The sequence below is a fragment of the Lepidochelys kempii genome, chromosome 12 (genome assembly GCF_965140265.1).
Source record: "Lepidochelys kempii isolate rLepKem1 chromosome 12, rLepKem1.hap2, whole genome shotgun sequence".
NCBI classification, from domain to species: Eukaryota; Metazoa; Chordata; order Testudines; family Cheloniidae; genus Lepidochelys; species Lepidochelys kempii.
This window is the reverse complement of record NC_133267.1, coordinates 9,951,517-9,978,178: the sequence shown is the minus strand read 5'-3', so window position 1 is coordinate 9,978,178 and position 26,662 is coordinate 9,951,517. Positions and strand designations below refer to the sequence as shown.

The 26,662-nt window shown below is 41.8% G+C and overlaps 1 protein-coding gene across 6 annotated transcripts in view; it reads right to left on the bottom strand.

The window, feature by feature from the left end:
- SLC7A6 (solute carrier family 7 member 6) overlaps positions 1-26,662 on the bottom strand; it is a 56,441-nt gene that overhangs the window by 3,198 nt on the left and 26,581 nt on the right. For all 6 annotated transcript variants that reach the window (XM_073307545.1, XM_073307547.1, XM_073307549.1 and 3 more), the window contains 3 exons: positions 21,145-21,268; positions 2,617-2,720; positions 1,488-1,584 (listed from right to left, as the gene is read on the bottom strand). In XM_073307545.1, the coding sequence (XP_073163646.1) occupies positions 1,488-1,584; positions 2,617-2,720; positions 21,145-21,268 (325 nt within the window). The remainder of the gene's footprint in view (positions 1-1,487; positions 1,585-2,616; positions 2,721-21,144; positions 21,269-26,662) is intronic.

Genomic DNA, 26,662 nt, shown 5'->3' with positions numbered 1-26,662 from the left:
AACTTTTGGGGTGGAAACAATTATTTCTGATTATTCCTAGAGATGGGATTTTACTGAGATTTCCCAAGGTGGTAGGGACACAAGGATTACGTTTATTCACTTTCATCTTTGGTGAATTGCAAGAAAGTGCTGAATTTAACAAGAAAGTCCAGCTACCTAGTGTGACAAAGTTCCTCCTCTGCCTTGGTGGGTCCTGTGCTTATTGGCGGATTTGTTCACCTCAGAGGTTCACAGCAGCCGTCAGTTTGGCCACTTTCGTGGCTCAAATCTGCCATTCACTCATCACTGGCCAGCACGAGGAAAAGGAAGAAGAACAATCCCTGCAGTCTCTGCTGATCCACCTAGTGGATCGGGGAACAGGCCAGAGACCGTCCCCTCTGGTGGAACCCACAGTCCAGGTCAACTCCTCCGGTATCAAGTAGGGAGTTGGAGGGATGGGGGAACCCGGGCCTGCCCCCTACTCCGGGTTCCAGCCCAGGGCCCTGTGGATTGCAGCTGTCTACAGTGGCTCCTGTAACAGCTGCATGACAGCTACAACTCCCTGGGCTACCTCCCCATGGCCTCCTCCCAACACCTTCTTTATTCTCACCACAGGACCTTCCTCCTGATGTCTGATGTTTGTACTTCTCAGTCTTCCAGTAGTACGCCTTCTCCCTCTCAGCTTCTTGTGCCTCTTGCTCCCAGCTCCTTGCACGCACCACAAACTGAAGTGAGCTCCTTTTTAAACCCAGGTGCCCTGATTAGCCTGCCTTAATTGATTCTAGCAGCTTCTTGATTGGTTGCAGGTGTTCTAATCAGCCTGTCTGCCTTAATGGTTTCCAGAAAGTTCCTGATTGTTCTGGAACCTTCCCCGTTACCTTACCCGGGGAAAAGGCACCTACTTAACCTGGGGCTAATGTATCTGCCTTCGATCACTCTCCTGTAGCCATCTGGCCCGACCCTGTCACACTAGCTACTGACAAAGATGCTTAATGTATTTTGACCCTGTAAGTAAGTTTACCAGAGCATAAAGGAGTTCATAAACAGCTGGATTTTTACTTTACATAATTCAATCATATCCTGATGACTAAATAGCCTGACTGTATTATCTATTTGATTTGCTAACAAGAAGTCAAAGAAAATTTAAGATGGATCTTAGACTAGCTTTAGTCTTACCTTGTTCATGAGAAATGGAAGTCTGCAAAGAACTGCACCCAACAGCAACAAAGCCAAAGTATTCAGTCACTTTATTCCCGTTCCAGTTTTCTTTATAGTTAGAGACTTTGTAGTTTGACTTACGTTAAGAATTTTTAGGAATTATCAACCTAATGTAACTCTCCAGAGACTAATTAATTGTTAAGTCATACAAGTGAAAGATCATTTAATGTAGTATACAGTACAGACCTTATCTGTCAATGAACTCCAACCCAAGTAAAAAAATTCCTTTTTGGATCTATTTCATATCCCAAATACTTCCATACAGCTTAAAAGCAGCAGCAGCAACTTACATTAAAGAGCAGCGCTGGTACAGGTGTGAACCTCCCTATATGGATCATGGACAATAGATCAGGGAGATGACCTTCCCGGGATCCTACAAAAAATAGCCTGTAAAGGACACAAGAAAAAGTAAATCTTGACCCAAGGAAAGAAAGAGAGCTGTGTAAAAACGTGTTATGAGAACAACCTCAAATAAACTTGCATGTGTATTCAACTATTCTTGTACTGTATGTAGGTCTGTATAAGTAAATCTCTACACATTACTGCTGGTTTTGTTTTTTTTTAAAAGGTAAACTTCTGTAATTACTGAAGTAGGTTTTCATTGTTATGAGGCACAAACCATCCACAATTACAGCTGTATACAGTTAGTTAAACATTCTGGTACAATTTTAAGTATTGACATCAAGTTAGTAATTTTCATGACGTAACAATGAGAAATGATTTATGATCAGATCCTGAAGGAGGTGACTGTACATAAGAATGTCTATAAATTATAACAGTGTTCTAAGTTTATCTATTGTGTAATTTCAAAACAACATTTCTTTTCAGTAGGGGGAGGTTAAATATGCATTTTAATGGACAAACAAGATTTTATAGGTATTATAAAAACTCTTTTGAAGCTTGTACTGGTCATGTCTGTAGTCAATGCATAGGAGAAAGTTTCCATGACATATCTGAAGCTTTAAAAAGGCTGTCATACAAATTAAAACGTTTAAAGCTTCACACACAAGATCACAAATGTATTACATTTTTACACTTTAAACACAGTATTTAAACAGGAAAACAAGAAAATTAAGTTATTAACTCCACAAGAAAACTGGAGAATAATCAATTCTTGACCAAGGGCATGAAACAATGTGGTTGATTACCTACTATACAACATTTATTATACCTTACAATGTATTGTTCATATTGCTATGCAGTCACATTTTGGGAGTGGGAGGGGATACGGGGGGAAGAAATGGGACAAACTAGTGATACGGAATACACAAACTAAAAAGTCTATTGAGGACAGTTATTTTATTGCGATATTCTTTAATGGCATGGACATTAAAAGTGTTCATCTATTTTGTGTGTGATACACTAAGTTGGCCAAGAGTGCTTATGAACATCTTAAAACAGAACCAAAATGTGTATTACCTAGATGATGCTAAAATTGATGCATTAAGTCCACCAAAACATGAAACAGCTACAGCAACAGGAACTGTCCAGCTGAAAATGCCGAACACCTGGTCAGCAAATGTCTAATGAATGAAGACAAGGGAAAAAATTAAAATGTTTGCAATGGCAGGACATAAATGGAACAGTAAAATTAAACCTGTTTTTAATAAGATTTGTGTGAGAAAAAAAACAGCATTTAACACTTCTATTAATAATCTTCCACAGAGCTGTATAAATTGGCAGCAATTCCTTTCACCTATTTTAGTTATACACAAAATGAAGCTCAAGTCAGGCAATTTAGTTTGGGTTTACTGCTCAGTGAACCCAAGAAGTCTTTTCTTTAAGCAATTCACAAAGAATTGTGCTCATAAATATAAGACAGATTTCTAAATTGCTTTGGTTTCTCTTGCTCACCCACATAATATGCTGTGTGATACACCTTAATTATAAAAAGTCAACATAACAGACTGGCTTCCAGAGCAACAAATAAATACGGCTCCAAGGGGAAAAACATACATACAATCTGAGATCCAAATAGGAAGGTGTGCTTTGCCTTCTGAAATACCAACTGAGGGAACTTCTTCCCAAAACCCTCACATGAGCATTTCTATAAAGTTACTGTTCTCTAAGCCAGTCTATAATCCTTATTTTTCTTTTCCCTTCTACTCCCTCCCCCTCTCCCCAAACTAGCACATTCTGTCCCTTAGGCAGCCCTTCCCCTTCTCTGAACTGCAAGGGCTTTGGTCCTCAAACACCGTAGCTGGCAGAGCAGCTTCCTCACTGCTGATGCTGCCAGACCACTTATGTGCCATTGCAGTGATTGCCAATACTAGTGACTCTAGAGCAAAGTGGCCAGGCGCACAGGATTTCTTAGTAGGTGAATGAGCAAAGCCTCCAGATGCCAATGCTCTGGAAACTATCATGCAAATGTTTAATAGCAGAATTTGCTAGAGAGCACGTTGGATAATGTCCTGTTCAGCATAATCTGTTTCCCCCAGGTGAAGGAAATTGGAGAGAATCTCTTAGAATATCTGGTCTCAGAATATTTAAAAAAAAAATCAAGTGGATTAATATATAATGAAAGACAATTGCTTAGATACAATAGTTTCTCTCCCCCTACCTGGAGTGTGCGCTAGAGGATGGAAGGGAAGCCATGCCCCCCGCCCCCCAAAAAAATCCCTTATCCTCCCAGAGTTGTGTTCAGCTGGGGGGGAAGAAAGCCTTCATTCCAAATATGGAAGCTATCAATTAGGGCTGTCAATTAATCACAGTTAACTCACGCGATTAACTGAAAAAAATTAATCGTGATTAAAAAAGCAAATCGCGATTAATCGCAGTTTTAATTGCACTGTTAAACAATAGAGTATCAATTAACATTTATTAAATATTTTGGATGTTTTTCTACATTCATATATATTTTGTATTCTGTGTTGTAATTGAAATAGAAGTGTATATTATTTTTTATTACAAATATTTGCACTGTCAAAATTAAAAACAAAAGAAATAGTATTTTTCAATTCACCTCTTACAAGTACTGCAGTGCAATCTCGGTCATGAAAGTACAACTTACAAATGTAGATTTTTTGTTACATAACTGCACTCAAAAACAAAACAATGTAGAACTTCAGAGCCTAGCAGTCCACTCAGTCCTACTTCTTGTTCAGCCAATCGCTAAGACAAACAAGTTTGTTTACATTTACAGGATATAATACTGCCATCTTCTTATTTACAATGTCACCAGAAAGTGAGAACAAGCATTTGCATGGCACTTTTGTAGCGGCATTGCAAGGTATTTACGTGCCAGATATGCTAAACATTCATATGCCACTTCATGCTCTGGCCACTATTCCAGAGGACATGCTTCCGTGCTGATGGTGCCCGTTAAAAGAAAAAAAAAAAAGCGTTAATAAAATTTGTGACTGAACTCCTTGGGAGAGAATTGTGTCTCCCCGGCTCTGTTTTACCCACATTCTGCCATATGTTCCACGTTATAGCAGTCTTGGATTATGACCCCACACAAGTTGTTCATTTTAAGAACATTTTCACTGCAGATTTGACAAAACGCAAAGAAAGTACCAATGTGAGATTTCTAAAGATAGCTACAGCACTCAACCCAAGGTTTAAGAATCTGAAGTGCAGTCCAAAATCTGGGAGGGACAAGGTGTGGAGCATGCTTTCAGAAGTCTTAAAAGAGCAACACTCTGATGTGGAAACTACCAAACCCGAAACACCAAAAAAGAAAATCAACCTTCTGTTGGTGGCACCTGACTCCAGATAATGAAAATGAACATGCATTGGTCTGCACTGCTTTGGATTCTTATCGAGCAGAACCCATCATCAGCATGTCCCCTGGAATGGTGGCCGAAGCATGAAGGGACATATGAATCTTTAGCACATCTGGCACATAAATATCTTGCGACACTGGCTACAACAGTGCCCTGAGAATGCCTGTTCTCACTTTCAGGTGACACTGCAAACAAGAAGCAGGCAGCATTATCTCCTGCAAATGTAAACACACTTGCTTGTCTAAGCAGTTGGCCGAACAAGAAGTAGAACTGAGTGGACTTGTAGGCTCTGAAGTTTTACATTGTTTTGTTTTTGAGTGCCCTTTTTTTGTACGTAAATCTATATTTGTAAGTTCAACTTTCATGATAAAAGAGATTGCACTACAGTACTTGTATGAGGTGAATTGAAAAATACTATCTCGTTTTTTTACAGTGCAAATACTTGTAATCAAAAAAATATAAAGTGAGCACTGTACACTTTGTATTCTGTGTTGTAACTGAAATCAATATATTTGAAAATGTAGATAACATCTAAAAATATTTAAATAAATGGTATGCTATTATTAACAATGCGATTAATCGCAATTAATTTTTTTAATCGCTTGACAGTCCTATCAATTATTTCTTTGCTGAATTTTATCAAATGGCACATTACTTCTATTATACCATTTACTGGAAAAAACTAGTAGTGATGGCAGTGGCTACTTAGTGTCTTGCATTATATCAATCAATTGCTGCACTAAATCATTCTACGTCATTTACAGGCTACGAATGCACACTTTTTTTTATATCTATAAAGGAAGAAACAGCTAGTTGGTATCCAAGTGACAGTCACAGCACACAACTAGTTGCAGGAGATATCAACCTTCTTTGTTGCACATACAGTAGGTATTTTATATTTCTGTATTTACATAGTACATATGTAGGTATGCATGGTCACCTAAACATTTCCAGTAACTCCTCCCCAAATTGTTTCTTTGTTTCCTTCTTCAGCCTCAAGAGCAAGATACCAAATAGCAAGAGCCGCAAAAATCAGTCCCTGCTTCCTGCGTGTTTTCTGTCTTGTCAGTCATAAATATTCAATTTCAGGCTAACAGTGAACCACTAGCTGTTAGTATTTTGACCCCCACAATACGCCCTTTTCAGGTGGCTTTTCACTCATGAAACTATGGACTAAGCCGGTCACTCAAAATGGGTAAATATTCAGCACTGCACTTTGTTCACAGTGTACAAAGACATCTGGAGTTAAAGGTGGACTGAAATATTTTTAATTGGCTTCTTCTCAACCACCACCTAAAGCAGCACAGAACGCTTCATCTCCCATCTTCCTCAGTTGGCTCTAGACGTAAGCGATATCTCATCATGGCCAAGATATGTGCAGTTTAAAGAAATTTCACGAGGCCCAAGTTGGGCAAAATCTGAACTAGAGTTTCAGGTTTATTTTTTCATGTGACTGAATTTTTGTAAACACAAAACAAAGCTTGCCTATCCTTGAGTACCCTGTCCAAACTTTTAGACAGCAAAGTGCTTTCTCCAGCATTTAAGTAGTCCAGCCAGTTTAAGGTTCTGAACTCAATTCTGCTTAGCTGCATGTGATGACCTGCAGTATAAACCAAAATGTATTCCATCTCTATGTAACTCTGAGCAAATTTAATTGAGCATCAGCACAGGGGAATGAATTTCTTGATACGATGTGCCAAAGCAAAAATGTATTCATGCTTACAGAAGTCTGCACAAAAAGGTTAAAAGCTACTCAGGGCCTGACTACATGGTTGTTTAAAGCATTCTGTGGGGGTGTGATTTCTAAAATGAACTAACATGCTGGACTTGAACTGGTCCATGCAGACTTTGCTAGTAGTAGTACTACATTAAAACACACCAGGGGACCTTTAGTGTATACCAGAAAGGTCTTAATGCACAGCAACTTAGCGTGCTTTAAAAATCACACCCTCTTACAGCACATTATCCCACTGTGTAGACAAGTCCTTAGACAATTGCATAGGTAAAACTTAAAGTTGCCTTTCCTTCTTAAGTCTCCAGAAAAATTGTACACCGTGGTATAATTCCCTCATTATTAAGCAGCTACAGAGGAAAAAGTGAATGCAAAAAAAGAAGACATTTGCTTCTTTAAATGGTCAGATTTAAGATCAACTATTGCCCCAAGGCTCCAAAGAAAATATTTAATGTGATACCTCTTGCTGCTTCATATTATTCATATTCACTTGTTAAAAAGGTCACCAAGATTATTCTTTGTAAAGAGCCCTCAGTTCAAAATACAGAAATCCAGGCTTTATTCTGTACTGTTTGTGTCTATAACTACTTTGATTTTTAATGGGGCCCTTTTTTGCGTTTTCATCATTTTGTTTTTATCTTTTCCAAATAAATCCTAATTAAGGTTTCCTTTGTAGGCAAAAGATGGATTAAATCCGTTCATGTTAGCCACCAGAAGGGGGAAATAGTAAAGTCAGGACAAAAGCCAAATCAATAAAACTTATAGGAAATGTGTAAGAAAACTTAGATAATGTATTAAGGTGAACTTCAGAGTTCTCTCACTGCTTCCATGAGGGTGGAGAGAGACACAGAGGATTCTGGCCTCAAAAAGGGAGAAAACAGCCTTCCAAATGTGAGCAATGAAAACTGACCATTGCAAGGATTCAACATATAAACTTTGTATTGCCCAGCCTCTGGCTCTCCCCTGTCAACATGGTTCTTTCTGTGTGGGAAGTACAAGTGCAAAGCTGACGCTAATGTGGCTAAAGGCAACATTAATAATGCTGCAGCTATCCGCTGTCTCAAATTGGGGCTTTTTTGCAAAGAGTGGTTTGTCCTCTTGCTGTCATCCAGAGACCCTAAGGCACAGAGCTGTCTGCAGAGGTCACTCTTGCATAGGAACATGCAGCATTGGCTTCATGTCTCCCCACCTACTTCATTTGGAATTTTCTGCCCTAAATTATTTGCTTCTTTCCTTCTTTGCCTCATAGAATGAAAATACAGCGTGTAGACAAGAAATCCCCCATACTGAAACAGATCATGGCCCTGTAAAAAAGCAGTAGCATACAGGACATCCACAAAGACTATACCCTTCAAAACAAGAGGTAACTGCCTCTCTCTAAAGCCAGAGATGTGATACCATGTGCAAAGAAAGCAAAGCTATTTTGGGATTTACATAATCCAGCCTCATAGAAGCTGTCATGAAAGTCTGCCAACTCAGGAGGCTAAGTCTACTTATCTGTCCTTCACAATGATTGATCAAAATAATTATAAAATTTTCCTTATCCAATAGGCTACCTATTGCTTGTCCATCAAAAAAGTCCTTGAGTAAAGGAGAATTATGCAAAGCCGATTACAGTCCATTATACCAGATGATAAAAATGAGTGGGAGGAAACAGAAGAGGGTACATAAAAGGAACTGAATAGTGCAAAAATCTGACTGCAAAAACTGGGGGCTATTAAGTATAACAATAGATTGTTATCCCTATGGTATCGTTCTCCAGCCTGGATTGCCCAATTCAAATTGACTGGTAATTCCAGTGGGTATCTTTCTTGGTCTTCAAACATCCTACACATGGAGTATGTAAACTGATAGGTGCCTCTCTTGTATCATCAGATCCATATGCCTATTGGAATTAAGGCAAAGCCAGCTCAGAGGAATCAGGTGAACCAGGAATCAAGGAAGAACGTGATGGCTGATGATCGAATAATGAAGGAATTTTGAAAGATTCTTCAGAACAAATAAGCTGTGTCAAGAGATGAAAATTCTTACAGACAACTGTTGCAATAGAAGAAGAAGAAATCTGGTCTCCAAAGTTGAGCAATCCAAAGACCAAATGAAATTAAGAGACTCCAAAATTTAAATCTGATGAAGGATATGATTAAAAACCCACACACCACCGCACAACTAACTATGGAACTCTCTTCCACAAGATGTCACAGAGACAAAAAGCTTTCTAGGAGATTACAGAGACATGATGGGTGAGGTAATATCTTTTATTGGATCAACTTCTGTTGGAGAGAGAGAGACACAAGCTTACAAAGAGCTCTTCAGTTCACAGAGTGTCACAGCTAAATACAAGATGGAACAAATTGTTTAGCAAAAGTAGTTAACACATTTCAAGGGACCATTCAAGATGAAGACACCTGTTAATATAGGTGATTTGACATTTATATGGATGATTAACAGCTAGAGTTACATTAGCTAGAGTTACAGAGATAGATGATAAATTTATAACCTATACAAATTCGTACGTTAGGATGCAAGTTAACCAACTGCAGTTAGGAAGAAATCCCCTTTCCCTCCCCTCCCCCATCCCCAATAGGTAGGTTGTCTGTCCACTATGGATTTTCCGTGGGAGGGAACCATTGTGTTATAATTTAAGAAGTCTTAAGAAGTTCAGTTTGCTCTACTAAGCATATCTTCCACAAGATATTTCAGCCAAATTAAGTTCTTCAAGTTTGTCAGTCACCTGAACTTTCTGGTTAAATTTTTATTTCCAGTGGTGCAAATTCAACAGACAAAGCATAGATGAAGAGCACCTATCAAATGTGTTTTCTAATTCCATAGTTGCAGTGAATAAGTCTGCCTGGTTTCTTTGTTACTTCCAAGACAAAATGCATTTTTTAGTTCATAAATGCATATTTATAAAATCTTTCACTTCCACAGGAAGACTCAATTTCTTACAACTTTTGTTGTAAATTATTCTGTAAACCAGCAGGTATCTTCAAGATTGTGCTATATTTTTCTTTGACAAATGATAAAAGAATCCCTACACAGTTACTCATGGCAGTAAAATTTTATGGAGGTGCAACAAAACCAGCCACATGAAAAAAACATTATACTTGTATTTTGTGGGGGGATCATGGAAGGGGGGCAGAGAAATACTAGAACAGGGATCAAAAACAACATCATCAAGTGCAATGGCACAAGAAAAAGGATTAGAGACTGTTTTCCATTATAGGCGTGATTACTTTTATGACAACGTATCCTCAATTAGTAAATGAGTCATGGAGCTCTCATCTGAGAGCTGACCAACTCCATTTTACCTACCACTGCTTCTGGTGAATGTTCAAGTTCATTTTTACAGACATGTGAAGCAGTAGTGACAAGGGAAAGAATGGCGCATTTGAGGGAATATGCAGAGGGTGACAGAAGGGCCTACCTGGAGACAGCTATTACAGAAGCATTTAGTCCGCCATAACAGGAGAAAACCAACATTATGGGGATGGTCCATTGCATAAATCTCAGGGTTTCTTCTGAGAAAGTCTGAAGAGCAAGAAGCATTAAGATTAAATCATCATCCTCACTATGATCTGACAAGTCCTGAACTAGAACTGTTTCTATAGCCAGAAAACAGTACAAGAAATAAATGAATTATAAATCTCTTCGGTTATGGACAATGCCTCCCTCCCAACTATCATACTATAGACACACGTGTATTTGTTTCCCCCCGCTAGCAACCTTAATTCTGAATTTCATTTTAAGACCACCTTAATGAAAGAACAGAAGCCAGGAGCTTCTAGCTGTACATTTTTCAGCTGAAGTGCTAGCATTTTTTTCCGACTGAAATGTTATGACAAATTAATCCCAGAAGAACGATCACAAAATTAAACACTCAAAAAATCTACTTTGTTAAAACACAAAAGCCTGATTTATTAAATCTGTTTTTCCTGCAGTGGGAAAGTTAGTTTGGCTTCTTGACTTTAACAGCTGGACTCAACATCTGAACAGGATTTGCAAGACTACTACTCTGCCCCCTGAAATGCTGAAACAACAGTTCTGTACAAACAGTTCTATTTAAAGAAGTCTGACTGGAAGCAGTGAGAACTCCTCCAATAAAATGTTGCCACAAAACAAAATTCACAGGGTACTTCCATGTTTTAGGATCTGTCCTATGTTCAGTAAGCGAGGGTTGCAGGAAGATAAGAGTCCTACATTTATTTTAGGAATGTCAACACAAGGACTTTGTCTTCACAACATTCAGTTTGCACTGTAACAAGATGACAAAGATCACCAGACACTGACACTGCAACAAATCATGATGTAACACTAACCGTTCCAAAACACCACTGTCCTAAAAGGTCTTTAGTGAGGGGGGGCTTTAAAACCTAGTGAGGAGGGCTTTAAACTCGGTTCACCGGGGGAAGGAGACCAAAGCCCTGAGGTAAGTGGGAAAGCGGGATACCGGGAGGAAGCACAGGCAGGAATGTCTGTGAGGGGAGGGCTCCTGCCTCATACTGGGAATGAGGGGCGATCAACAGGTTATCTCAAGTGCTTATATACAAATGCACAAAGCCTTGGAAACAAGCAGGGAGAACTGGAGGTCCTGGTGATGTCAAGGAACTATGACGTGATTGGAACAACAGAGACTTGGTGGGATAACTCACATGACTGGAGTACTGTCATGGATGGTTATAAACTGTTCAGGAAGGACAGGCAGGGCAGAAAAGGTGGGGGAGTAGCACCGTATGTAAGGGAGCAGTATGACTGCTCAGAGCTCCGGTACGAAACTGCAGAAAAACCTGGAGTGTCTCTGGATTAAGTTTAGAAGTGTGTGCAACAAGAGTGATGTAGTGGTGGGAGTCTGCTATAGACCACCGGACCAGGGGGATGAGGTAGATGAGGCTTTCTTCCGGCAGCTCACGGAAGCTACTAGATCGCATGCCCTGATTCTCATGGGTGACTTTAATTTTCCTGATATCTGCTGGGAGAGCAATACAGCGGTGCATAGACAATCCAGGAAGTTTTTGGAAAGCGTAGGGGACAATTTCCTGGCGCAAGTGCTAGAGGAGCCAACTAGGGGGGGCGCTTTTCTTGACCTGCTGCTCACAAACCGGGTAGAATTAGTGGGGGAAGCAAAAGTGGATGGGAATCTGGGAGGCAGTGACCATGAGTTGGTTGAGTTCAGGATCCTGACGCAGGGAAGAAAGGTAAGCAGCAGGATACGGACCCTGGACTTCAGGAAAGCAGACTTTGACTCCCTCAGGGAACGGATGGCCAGGATCCCCTGGGGGACTAACTTGAAGGGGAAAGGAGTCCAGGAGAGCTGGCTGTATTTCAAGGAATCCCTGTTGAGGTTACAGGGACAAACCATCCCAATGAGTCGAAAGAATAGTAAATATGGCAGGCGACCAGCTTGGCTTAATGGTGAAATCCTAGCGGATCTTAAACATAAAAAAGAAGCTTACAAGAAGTGGAAGGTTGGACATATGACCAGGGAAGAGTATAAAAATATTGCTCGGGCATGTAGGAATGATATCAGGAGGGCCAAATCGCACCTGGAGCTGCAGCTAGCAAGAGATGTTAAGATTAACAAAAAGGGTTTCTTCAGGTATGTTGGCAACAAGAAGAAAGCCAAGGAAAGCGTGGGCCCCTTACTGAATGAGGGAGGCAACCTAGTGACGGAGGATGTGGAAAAAGCTAATGTACTCAATGCTTTTTTTGCCTCTGTTTTCACTAACAAGGTCAGCTCCCAGACTGCTGCACTGGGCATCACAAAACGGGGAAGAGATGGCCAGCCCTCTGTGGAGATAGAGGTGGCTAGGGACTATTTAGAAAAGCTGGACGTGCACAAGTCCATGGGGCCGGACGAGTTGCATCCGAGAGTGCTGAAGGAATTGGCGGCTGTGATTGCAGAGCCATTGGCCATTATCTTTGAAAACTCGTGGCGAACGGGGGAAGTCCCGGATGACTGGAAAAAGGCTAATGTAGTGCCAATCTTTAAAAAAGGGAAGAAGGAGGATCCTGGAAACTACAGGCCAGTCAGCCTCACCTCAGTCCCTGGAAAAATCATGGAGCAGGTCCTCAAAGAATCAATCCTGAAGCACTTGCATGAGAGGAAAGTGATCAGGAACAGCCAGCATGGATTCACCAAGGGAAGGTCATGCCTGACTAATCTAATCGCCTTTTATGATGAGATTACTGGTTCTGTGGATGAAGGGAAAGCAGTGGATGTATTGTTTCTTGACTTTAGCAAAGCTTTTGACACGGTCTCCCACAGTATTCTTGTCAGCGAGTTAAGGAAGTATGGGCTGGATGAATGCACTATAAGGTGGGTAGAAAGCTGGCTAGATTGTCGGGCTCAACGGGTAGTGATCAATGGCTCCATGTCTAGTTGGCAGCCGGTATCAAGTGGAGTGCCCCAAGGGTCGGTCATGGGGCCGGTTTTGTTCAATATCTTCATAAATGATCTGGAGGATGGTGTGGATTGCACTCTCAGCAAATGTGCGGATGATACTAAACTGGGAGGAGTGGTAGATACGCTGGAGGGGAGGGATAGGATACAGAAGGACCTAGACAAATTGGAGGATTGGGCCAAAAGAAATCTGATGAGGTTCAATAAGGATAAGTGCAGGGTCCTGCACTTAGGACGGAAGAACCCAATGCACAGCTACAGACTAGGGACCGAATGGCTAGGCAGCAGTTCTGCGGAAAAGGACCTAGGGGTGACAGTGGACGAGAAGCTGGATATGAGTCAGCAGTGTGCCCTTGTTGCCAAGAAGGCCAATGGCATTTTGGGATGTATAAGTAGGGGCATAGCGAGCAGATCGAGGGACGTGATCGTTCCCCTCTATTCGACATTGGTGAGGCCTCATCTGGAGTACTGTGTCCAGTTTTGGGCCCCACACTTCAAGAAGGATGTGGATAAATTGGAGAGAGTCCAGCGAAGGGCAACAAAAATGATTAGGGGTCTGGAACACATGACTTATGAGGAGAGGCTGAGGGAGCTGGGATTGTTTAGCCTGCAGAAGAGAAGAATGAGGGGGGATTTGATAGCTGCTTTCAACTACCTGAAAGGGGGTTCCAAAGAGGATGGCTCTAGACTGTTTTCAATGGTAGCAGATGACAGAACGAGGAGTAATGGTTTCAAGTTGCAGTGGGGGAGGTTTAGATTGGATATTAGGAAAAACTTTTCCACTAAGAGGGTGGTGAAACACTGGAATGCGTTACCTAGGGAGGTGGTAGAATCTCCTTCCTTAGAGGTTTTTAAGGTCAGGCTTGACAAAGCCCTGGCTGGGATGATTTAACTGGGAATTGGTCCTGCTTCAAGCAGGGGGTTGGACTAGATGACCTTCTGGGGTCCCTTCCAACCCTGATATTCTATGATAACTGGAAATAGATGTCAGCCTTTCCTGAATTCTGAACTCATGCAAAACTGAAAGACCAAAGATGATCCTACCCTGCATAAGACTGAAGACTTCTGCAGTGCCGGTTTGTGTAGCTCATTTCAGGTTTGCCTCAGACATGAGTGAGCTGTTCCAGGTTCCATTTATACAGGTTCTTATATTGCTCTCATCACTTTTGTATCTGAGCCCCTTTCAGTAATACATTAAGCGACTAACATCTGCCCCGTAGGTTTGTTCTTGCTCCTCCTCTCCCCAGAGAGAGAAAAGTGTGTGCAGTATAGCATTTTGTTTTAGATTCCCCATGCCAGCCTCGGTCTGTGTACTGGAGGGCAGAGGCAGGGAACAGAAAGATCTGGTGTGAGAACACAGAACAGTTTTCCCCCTTTTAGTTTCCTGACCTTTGAGGATTGTTTCCTAAAGGAAATAAGGAAACTGACTCATGGTAACCATTTGCAAGTAGGAAAACTGCATGTGCAAAAGACCCGAACAAAACAAAACTGCTGAGTGCATAAAATTCTGTGCCACTCTCAGAAAGCTTGTTTGTCAAAACAAAAACATTGGGTGAAGTCTGTTCAATTTGATCAAATACATTCAAGTGACCTGCGCTAAAGGAGTGACTACATCAACTGGAAATGTAATGGGGTACTCTAATTTCTGGTGGTGCAATAGATAGCAGTTTGTGTTATGTTTTTTAAAGTGTCTTTCAATTCGGCTTTCAGTGATAATCCTTCTGGCTAGTCCCCACTGCAACCCACATTGCTCCTCTTAAATCATTTGAGATGGAAAATGTCTTCCCTTTTCCCAGGGACAGAAGATGCTGCTGCAGTGCAAGGTACAGAGTGGAATCGTTCATTCAGTAAGATCTTAAATCACCGAAATCATGCATGGCATATAGTCCACTGCATGGATATGCTCTTCTGGATATACCCCAGCCTCTTTGGCCGGATCTACACTTACAAAATTGCATACCCACCTTCCAACAGTGCAGCTACGCAGATCAGAAATTCATGACAGTGGTGTAGATAAGGCACAAGCATTTTCACTAGGGCTTACACTGCTCCTTACCCTAGAGTAGGAGCTGCAACAAGGCTGGAAACGGGTACAAATTCTGCAGAATAGGCAAGGACAAAATGTGTTCCCTTAAAATTATACTAATATGCCAAGCCTTCTCTCCAGATTGGGTTCAACCCCTTGATCTCACACCTCCTGTTTGATGTGTCTACACTCACAACCTTTCTAGCTATAAAGCATCACCATTGCAGCATCAGTGGAAGTTGTAACAGACAGGGACTAGGTTTGAGGACTGTGGTAAAGATGCCCGAGTCCCATCTATACTATAGTTTCCATGGCTGTTTACACTGGTGAAGCTGCATAGGCAGTGAATTACCTCTCAAAAGTTTGCAAGTATAAATGCAGTCAAGGGTTAAAGTAACAGCAATATTTCTATTTACACAGCCCCAAAGGTGTGCTAGTGATTTCAGTGCTGAAAATGAGAAGAGTTGAGGGACCTACCAATTAACAAGTAAGAACTGGTAAAAAGATCCATAAACCCAGATTGAGTGAACTCTTTCAATATGCCTATTCCAACAATCAATGTTGCATATCAAAGAAATTCTAATCAGGTTTTAAGTCAGAAAAGTACAAGATTCACAAGCAGATAAGGGAATTTTAAAAAAGGTTACTTAACAAAATAACTTTTGTTCTCCAAAATGTATTACTTCCATATATTACACTGAGAGATCATGTGCTCTTCACTGTGTGACGAACTCATTTCAGAGAATCTCACCACTGGGAAGGCATGTGCATGCATCTCTGTTCATGGAGTTTAGAACCAACATTATAAGTCCCCAACTTACATAGTTCTTCTCTAACTTCAGGCTCATACTTTAACTCTCCAAAGTAGAGGAGAGAAAGGAGAGTCACCTGAATCTGCAGAGGCAATACATTTGGAGAACAACTTAGGCCAGTAAGCAACCTCTTCTTCATAACACTGTTTCTGCAGATACTCACAGTTAGACTAACTAACAGTGGCAAGTCTCAGCAAGAAGGCAGAGTATGAATAACTGAAATGTTGGTGAAAACACTGCTCTCCTGAACGACAACCTAGTCTGATCTGACTCCGTATTGGGAAATAAGAGAGAATATACAAAAAGAAAAGGAGTACTTGTGGCACCTTAGAGGCTAACAAATTTATTTGAGCATAAGCTTTTGTGAGCTACAGCTCAATTCACTGGATGCATTCAGTAGAAAATACAGTGGGGAGATTTAGATACACAGAGAACATGAAACAGTGGGTGTTACCATACACACTGTAACAAGAGTGATTAGGTAAGGTGAGCTATTACCAGCAGGAGAGTGGGGGGGGGAAAAAACTTTTTGTAGTGATAATCAAGGTGGGCCATTTCCAGCAGTTGACAAGAACGTGTCAGGAACAGTAGCGGGGGGGGGGGGGGGGGGAGAGAGGCGCTTGGATCATAAACATGGGGAAATAGTTTTACTTTGTGTAATGACACATCCACTCCCAGTCTTCAAGCAGAAGTTAATTGTATCCAGTTTGCAAATTAATTCCAATTCAGCAGTCTCTCGTTGGAGTCTGTTTTTGAAGAGAGAATATGCTTTGTGAAGGCATGCATCGAGCTTCAGGGAGCAGCATTGCAAATCTCAACAACCAGCACATGACAAATAAAGACTGCAGAAGTTATTACTCCCCTGGTGAAAAGGGCTGTAGGTCCTTCTGGTACAATAAGCACACTGTCTGAAAGCAGCGACCCATTACTGCCTCTAATTAGAAGTTCTTAAATTAACAGGTGCCAAAGAAGATGCCTTCCTACCAAACTGGTCTTTTTGGAAGATATCAACACAACCAAAGAGAGTGGGTTGGATGCTGGCTGGTAAAGTCAATCAGGCTCCCAGTTCTACACTGCAAGAGAAGTTTGCAGTGACAGGCTTCAACACCCAAGAACAGTAATAGCCAAATGCAGAAGATGGGTCTAGAAAAGCAATCATAATGGAAAGGGAACTTCAGAAATTATAAACCCAAAAGGATAACTGCTACCTTGGCACCAGACCACCTTGCCAACCAGAACGTAAACCGCAAGGGGTACTTCTCAATGGTGCTGCAAGCATTGGTGGATCACAAGGGACATTTCACCATCATCAACGTGGGATGGCCAGCAAAGGTGCATGACGCTCGCATCTTTAGGAACTCCGGGCTGTTCAAGCAGCTGCAAGAAGGGACTTACTTCCCAGACCAGAAAATTACCATTGGGGATGTTGAAATGCCAACAGTTATCCCTGGGGACCCAGCCTAACCCTTGCTCCCATGGCTCATGAAGCCGTACACATGCAGCCAGGACAGTAGTAAGGAGCAGTTCAACTATAGGCTGAACAAGTGCAGAATGGTGGTAGAATGTGCCTTTGGACGTTTAAAAGCTCGCTAGCACTGTTTGCTGATTAGGTCAGACCTCAGCGCAACCAACATTCCCATTGTTATTGCTGCTTGCAGTGTGCTCCATAATATCTGTGAGAGTAAGGGGGAGACTTTTATGGCAGGGTGGGAGGTTGAGGCAAATCGCCTGGTGTCCGATTTTGAGCAGCCAGACACCAGGGCGATTAGAAAAGCACAGCAAGGCGCGCTGCACATCAGAGAACCAGTTTCATGACTGGCCAAGCTTCGGTGTGACAGTTGTGTGTATTTCTCCTTGATGCAAACCCGCCCCCTTTGCTGATTTTTATTCCCTGTAAGCCAAGCACCCTCCCACCTTCAAAATAAAGTAATTATTGTTTTGAAACCATGCATTCTTTCTTTAGGTTAATTTAAAAAAAGGGAGATAACTGACAAGGCAGCCCAGGTAGGGTGGGGGAGGAGGGAAGGATACGGCCACATTGCTTATTGTAGCCACACTACAAATCAAACTGTTTGAATGACAGTCTTCTGTTGCTTGGGCCATCCTCTGGAGTGGAGTGGCTGGGTGCCCGGAGCTTCCCCGCCGCATTCTTGGGCATCTGGGTGAGGAGGATATGGAACTTGGGGAGGAGGTAAGGTGATTGTACAATGGATGCAGTGGGGGTCTGTGCTCTTGTTGGATTTCTTGCAGCTGCACCAGATGCTTCACCATGTCCGTTTGCTCCCCCAATTAGCCTTAGCATCGCCTCCTGCCACCGCTCTTCGCGCTCACTTAATGCTTTCCTAGTCTTTAACGCTGAATGCCTCCATGCATTCAGCTGTGCCCTATCAGTGTGGGAGGACTGCATGAGCTCGGAAAACATGTCATCACGAGTGCATTTTTTTGCCTTCTAATCTGCGATAACCTCAGGGACGGAGATGATGGGGGAGCCTGGAAACATTTGCATTTCTGGGTCGGAAGATAAAAAGGGAGAGTAAAATTTAAGATGATACATTTCTGAGAACAAAACGGAGACTCTTTCACAGTGAATCAAGCAATTCACAGCAGACAGCACATGTGCTTTAGGTACAAGGTCGCATTTTGCCTTTTATATTGAGGGCCTGCAGGTATGGTGACATCACACACGGCTGGGCAACACAGTTCGGTTTCCAGGCAGCCATGGTAAGGCAAAAGGGTATGCAGGGTTGGCTTCTTACACATAAGATGTGGGAATGGTTTCAAACTGCAGCACCATCCTTTCCCATAGCAAGCAATAGGTTGGGTTTCACAATTAAAAGGAGGGGCTGCAGTTTTTGGATGGATGTGCAGCATACACCTCCCCCCACCCCACAGCGTGGCTATTCTCTGGGATGATCCCTTTTAGCCAAGCACAAACAACCCAGCATGAATGGGGTCCTTTTACTATTCCCTTACAAAAATTCCCCTATTTCAACCAGGTGACCATGAATGATATCACTCTCCTGAGGTGAGCACAGAACGATATAGACCAAATGTTGCTTGAATGTGACCAAAACCCAGGACCATTCGCTGCCATGCTTTGTGCTGCAATGATTCCAGAATAATTTCAGAGTACCTGCAGGAGAGCTTCATGGAGATGTCCCTGGAGGATTCCCGCTCCATCCCCAGACATGTGAACAGGCTTTTCCAGTAGCTCTACTGGCCACGAATGCATCCCAATTCTTCAGGGCAAATCTAACATTAAACATTATTGCTTTTGAACTCTGTACTGTAGTTACAAATGTGCACTCACCAGAGGTGCCTTCTCCAGCTTCAGGGTCGGGGATCATGCCTTCGGAGGGTATTGGCTCCAGGGGGACGAAAAGGTCATGGCTGCTGGGGAGAACAGATTCACCGCTTGCCTGTTGCGCATTCTCCTCCTCCTCCACAAAATCCTCCCCTCTGTTGCGTGAGACTCCCCCCCTTGCAGGTGTCCATGGACAATGGTGGGGTAGTGGTAGGGTCCCCTCCCAGAATGGCATGTAGCTGATCGTAGAAGCGGCATGTATGGGACTCTGATCTGGAGCAACCGTTTGCCTCCTTTGTCTTTTGGTAGGCTTGCCTCAGCTCCTTAACTTTCACGCAGCACTGCTGTGTGCCCCTGTTATAGCCTCTCTCCACCATGCCCTGTGAGATTTTGGCAAATATATTTGCATTTCTTCTTTTTGATCGGAGTTCTGCCTGCACAGAGGCTTCTCCCCATACAGCAATCGGATCCAGTGTCTCCCTTTCGGTCCATGCTGGAGCTCGTTTGCAATTCTGGGGGAACTGCATGGTCACCTCTGCTGCCAAGTTCGCCACGCTGACCAAACTTGAATTTCATTTCCTAAGTTCCCGGGGCTTTTCCTGTGTACCTGGCTAGTGCATCGGAGTTCAAAGTGCTGTCCAGAGCGGTTACAACAGAGCATTCTGGGATAGCTCCCGGAGGCCATTACTGTCGATTTGCATCCGCACTACCACTAATTCGACCCAGCAAGGTCGATTGTAGCACTCACCAGGGAGGAGTACAGAAGTCAATTTTAAGAGCCTTTTAAGTCGACAGAACGGGGTTGGTTGCGTGGATAGGTTGATTTTAAAATCAACCTATCGTGGCTAAATTCGACCTAGCCCCGTAGTGTAGACCAGGCCTTAGTTTTGTTCTGAGTAGCTAAGCTCAGACTGAGATTGAACAGATCATTTGAAATCACTGGAATCTATTTGCTGTGATGCAAGCCACCACAGTTCATCACAGTCAACACTGGGATTTAGTTTTCATAGGGGAAATTTTTTTTAAAAACCACCCCTATCCTTTGTAAACTGCTGACTAAACTAAATCTCACCCATCTCTGTTTAGAGCTTAGTTTGTTACATTTTAAAGTTGATTAAGCTTGTACAGTCATACAAATTTCTTAATAAGGTTTACTATAACAATTGCCCTACCAGCCCAATGATCAAAATATAGAGGATATATTGTATCTGTAAGAAATTATATTACGGAGAATAGGTGAATTACTGAATAAAATTTAGGGTACTTTAAAAAAAATCCCTACACAAATGAGCATCCAATCCTTCAAATTCAGGATTTTTTTTTTTCCCCCTCAATTTTGTACTTCTGTTTTACAGAAGAATTGTAGGAATTGATGCAATTTTAGTAGGGCTAGGAAACAATGAGTGATAAAACTTGGTTAGAGAGTAGTACAAATATTAGCATGGCTAAATTGCATTATCTATTTGCAAACAGATAACAAAGCTACTTCACATTGAAGACAGATTAGTTAGTGTCTCAGTACAACATTTTTCAAACACATTTCAAGTTATTAAAAACTATAGCATAAAAATGACTAAGAACATGCTAAGTATTAATGATTCCTATTATTATTCTTTAAATACCTCAAGGAGCATACACCTACTCAGAATCTTTGCAAAATATGCCAGTGGCTTGGATTAGGTGCTGGTTTTAAATAGGATTGCTATTAAGTTAAAAGAAACCAATACACAGTATGCACATTCACAATATTTGTGTTTAAGACCAGATTTAAGTATTTAGGATAAATTAATTATTCAATTGGTCTCCCCTTCTAGATTTAGGGGAAAATATACATGGCACAGGAAGGAACATGACTGACTAGGGACTTTACCTACAATGTGCACAAGTAGTAAATCTCTCTCTAAAATATGAAGATTTGACAATACAGCAGTATGGTATATATTTGACTTACCACCGCCACAGCATCACTAGAAAGAACAGCATTAATATCCAGCACTGTATAGTAAGCTATGTTGGTCAAAATATAGATAACCGTCACAATGGGCATAGAAATTGCAATAGCCAGTGGCAGATTCCTGATGAGACAAAAACAGCAAATAGGCTTGGGAAAATTCTAGGGTTTTAAAAAATATATAATTTCAACAAATATCAGTATTTATTTTTAAATTGTTTATTTACATGTCTACAGTTGTGCAAAATTACGGGTTAAATTTTTTCCCACTTTTTAAATAGATTTAAATTTTCACAGTTGCAGAAAATTATGGGGGAAGTCAGACAATTACACTAAAAACACTAAATACAGATTCAAAAAGTTAACGCTTTATAACCGTTAAAACAAACTGTCAATGTAATATCCTTAAATGAAACTCTAATAAGGTCTAAGTAGCATTTTTCTTACTTTGCCTATCTGTCAGTGTCAGATATCAATGGAAATATCTAAGTTATTTAGAGCTAGACTGAGCTGATTACATTTGATAAATGTTTCTAATTGAATGCAAGCTCTTCTTCTTTCAAAAACCTCCTGTCAAAACAAAATAAAATTTTGAAAAAATTGTCACTCGTTCAGGGTGGCAAAACCAGCAAACTGGATCAATAGAGAGTGACAAACTCCAAGTCAGCCTTTTGCATTTGTTGGATTTAATATTTTAAAGCGTCATTTACCTTTTAAAAATGAATTTGGCACAGAGTAAGGATTTTTTCATTACTTCCCTAATGGCACTAAAAGGGGATTCAACACCATTACAATGTCATCACTATCACAAAGTCAAATTACTGTGGCAAAATGTCAGTGCAATACAAAGTAATTAAAAACTCTTTAAAAGATAAGAGACCATGATTCTTGGGACTGTTCTCCTAGAGAGTGACTAATGCAACGCTCATGGTTCAAAGATCTGAGCATCGTAATAGCTAGTGGCTGAGATCCATCCAGAGAGCAATTACTTACTTCAAATACCAGTTTAAGCTAAAGTTTAATGATGTGAAACAAGAACAAAAGAAAAGTGCCAGCTCCGCAGAGAACAAGAGAGAGAAAATGGGGACTATATTATAGTTACCTTTTTCTCAGCAATAGCAATAATTTTCATTGCACCAAAGATTAACCAATATAATTATATCCCACCACACTCTTGGAGAACAAGCAATACAAGGATCATTCCTGAAATATATATTACTAATAGACATATTTAGTAAATCTAGTACCCCAGTGTGGTGGGGTAGCTGCCCCACACAGGCAGAAGGATTAAAGCAGCCCTGGGGAGGCTGCGCAGAACCCAGCCAATTAGAAGAGTCTTATTGAGCCAGCCAATAGGGAGAAGGCTTAGTGGAGCAGCCAGTCAGGGTCAGGCTGGCCTATATAAGAAAGGCTGCTGAGCAGAACAGAGGCAGTCTCTCCCGGGAGGGTAAGGGAGAAGGACTGGCTACCCTGTAGGAGGGTTGAGAGCAGCGTGAACAGATGTCCCGATTTTATAGGGACAGTCCTGATTTGGGGGGTCTTTTTCCCTTATATAGGCTCCTATAACCCCCACCCCGATTTTTCACACTTGCTGTCTGGTCACCCTAGTCAAGAGAGAGACAGCACCTCGGACAGAGCAGTGCTGGAAAAGGGAACAAGAGGAAGCTCCAACCAGATGGCTGCCAGACTGAGGCCCTGATACAAGGGCGGAGAAGGTGCTAGGGCTGTGGGGAAGTGGCCCAGGGAAACAGATGGTGGAGTAGGAGGAGGGGCAATACATGGCTGCCAGCTATAGGGTCCCTGGGCCAGAACGCAGAGTAGTGGGTGGGCCCGGGTCCTCCACTTGCCACCAAGGGGAGTGGCCAGTGCATGCACTGCAGTTTGCCACTGCGATGAGTGGACTGCACTGAGCACTGCCAGGTCCCCCGGGGGGGAGCGGGGAGAGAACCGAGTGGAGCACAGTCCAGGGAGCGACATGGGTCCTAGAGGTGGAGGTGAGAATGACGACAGGCGAGACACTACTAGATGAGGGCATGTTGGTGAAACAAGAGCTAATTCCTAGGACAGCCAGCAGGAGGCACCGTGGTGGTGAGGCCTGTCCCATTACACTCAGGCAGGAAATGGAAAACAGAGGAGATGCCTTTCAAAAACAAAACAAAAAAGAAAAAACACAAAACTACAGAGGGGTATTCATCGTCCCCCTTTAATCCCCTAAAAATACTATGCAGAAGATGGAAGAATCAGGGTATTTTCAAAATTTTTCAAAACTAGAAAGAAGCTGCAAGTCCAAACCTCAATGTCTGATACAATTTTAAGCCCGAGTTCTTTGACAAGAGAATGTAAAATATTCTATGTGGCTTCCCTGTGAGTATCCTAAATATTAATCAAAGGTTGCGTACTCTCTCTCACATGGCTGCCATCCTACACCTTGACCTGAAATTCACAAAGGCATGGCTAAAAGGGAATGCTAGAATAGGAAAAATTATCTGCTTACCTGAAAATTTCCATTGTGCAAGTAATAAGGTCCACAGATCCATTACCATGGGTACTCCAACCTGCGTGCAGCTTTCGGGCAGGATCAGACCTGTCATTCCCTAGCATCAGATGATGCATCACCTCTTGAAATTCCCTCCAGTTGAGAAATTCCACAGCCAAGATAATTCAAAGCTACTTTTTTAATTAGAGATTGTGTTAAATATACTTTGAGGAAATACAAACATTTCTCCTATGGCAGTCCATGGTATATTCTACCTAATCACAACAAACCCAAATACTGGGCTGTCAGTTTCCATCTGTATTGTGGATGATCCATTTGTCTCCAGAGTGAGCTGAATCTGTGGATCTTATTACACAGAAAGATAATTTTCAGCTAAGCACAGATACATTTTTCTCTTCTTCTTCTTCATGCTAAGGTCTACAAATTAGGGTTGTTGATTAATCACAGTTAACTCACACGATTAACTAAAAAAATCACAATTAAAAAAGTTAATTGCAATTAATCGCAGTTTTAATTGCACTGTTAAACACTAGAATAGCAACTGAAATGTATTATATTTTGGATGTTTTTCTTCATTTTCATATATATTGATTTCAATTACAACACAGAATACAAGGTGTATATTATTTTTGATTACAAATATTTGCACTGTAAAAATGATAAAGAAATAGTATTTTTCAATTCACCTCATACAAGTTGTCATAAATATAAAGGGAAGGGTAACCACCTTTCTGTATACAGTGCTATAAAATCCCTCCTGGCCAGAGGCAAAACCCTTTCACCTGTAAAGGGTTAAGAAGCTAAGGTAACTTCACTGGCACCTGACCCAAAATGACCAAAGAGGGGACAAGATACTTTTAAATCTGGAGGGCGGGGGGGGGGGGGGAGACGACAAAGGGTCTGTGTGATGCTTTTGCCAGGAACAGATCAGGAATGCAGCCTTACAATTCCTGTTAAGTTAGTAACTAATCTAGCTAGAAATGCGTTAGATTTCCTTTTGCTTAATGGCTGGTAAAATAAGCTGTGCTGAATGGAATGTATATTCCTGTTTTTGTCTCTTTTTGTAACTTAAGGTTTTGCCTAGAGGGATTCTTTATGTTTTGAATCAGATTACCCTGTAAGGTATTTACCATCCTGATTTTACAGAGGTGATTCTTTTACCTTTTCTTTAATTAAAAGTCTTCTTTTAAGAACCTGATTGCTTTTTCATTATTCTTAAGATCCAAGGATTTGGGTCTGTGTTCACCTGTACAAATTGGTGAGGATTCTTATCAAGCCTTCCCCAGGAAAGGGGATGTAGGGCTAGGCGGGATATTTTGGGGGAAGACGTCTCCAAGTGGGCTCTTTCCCTTGTGATACTGCATGGCCAGAGGGCAGCAGGAGAGTGTTAGAAGGGAGCCTTATTCCCTGTAGAGGGAGAAAGTTTGCTATAGATTAATTCATAGATACTAAGGTCAGAAGGGACCATTATGATCATCTAGTCCGACCTCCTGCACAACGCAGGCCACAGAATCTCACCCACCCACTCCTGCAAAAAACCTCTCACCTATGTCTGAGCTATTGAAATCCTCAAATCGTGGTTTAAAGACTTCAAGGAGCAGAGAATCCTCCAGCAAGTGACCCGTGCCCCATGCTACAGAGGAAGGTGAAAAACCTCCAGGGCCTCTTCCAATCTGCCCTGGAGGAAAATTCCTTCCTGACCCCAAATATGGTGATCAGCTGAACCCTGAGCACATGGGCAAGGTTCACCAGCCAGATACTACAGAAAATTCTTTCCTAGGTAACTCAGATCCCACCCCATCTAACATCCCATCACAGGCCATTAGGCCTATTTACCATGAATATTTAAAGATCAATTAATTACCAAAATCATGTTATCCCATCACACCATCTCCTCCATAAACTTATCAAGTTTAATCTTAAAGCCAGATAGATCTTTTGCCCCAACTGCTTCCCTTGGAAGGCTATTCCAAAACTTCACTCCTCTGATGGTTAGAAACCTTCGTCTAATTTCAAGTCTAAACTTCCCAATGACCAGTTTATATCCATTTGTTCTTGTGTCCACATTGGTACTGAGCTTAAATAATTCCTCTCCCTCTCCGGTATTTATCCCTCTGATATATTTATAGAGAGCAATCATATCTCCCCTCAACCTGAAGCCAATTAAAGCACCTGAAGCCAGTCACCTGATAAAACCCCCCTGCTTCAATCAGACAAGGGAAGGAGTTGAAGCAGAGTGGATTGGTGTTGGAGCAGAGAGCAGTTTGGAGGGAAGCAGAGGAGAGTTTGGAGAAGTGCTGCGGTGGGCTAAGACCACCAAGACCTAGGTAAAGGGACACCTGGTTTGTGCAGAGGGAGAGCACGAAGCCCCACAAGCTGAAGAGCAGGAGAGGGAAGTAGCCCAGGGGAAGGAACCGCTAGTTCAAGCAGTTTACTGCTATCCCTAGGGCCCCTGGGCTGGGACCCGGAGTAGAGGGTAGGCCTGGGTCCCTCCCTCTCCACTCCCATCCTCTAGGACACTAGAGGGGCAGTTAATACCCCAGTTCAGGGGCGAGAAACGGTGCCCTGAACCCTCCCCAAGAGGAGAAAGCGTGAGACCCATCAAAGTAGTGCCGGTAATTTGCCACACCCTGTTCTTTGTTTTAAAGAGTTGGTGGTGGCAGCATACGGTTCAAGAACAATGCAAAGTCTGTACTTTAGGGAAGTTTTTAACCTAAGCTGGTAAAAATAAGCTTAGGGGTCTTTCATGCAGGTCCCCACATCTGTACCCTAGAGTTCAGAGTGAGGAAGGAACCTTGACACAAATACTGTAGTGCAATCTGTCATGAAAATGCAACTTACAAATGTAAATTTTTTGTTGTTGTTACATAACTGCACTCAAAAATAAAACAATGTAAAACTTCAGAGCCTACAAGTCCTCTCAGCCCTACTTCTTGTTCAGCCAATCGCTAAGACAAACAAGTTTGTTTACATTTACAGGAGATATGGCTTCCCTCTTCTTATTTACAAAATCACGAGAAA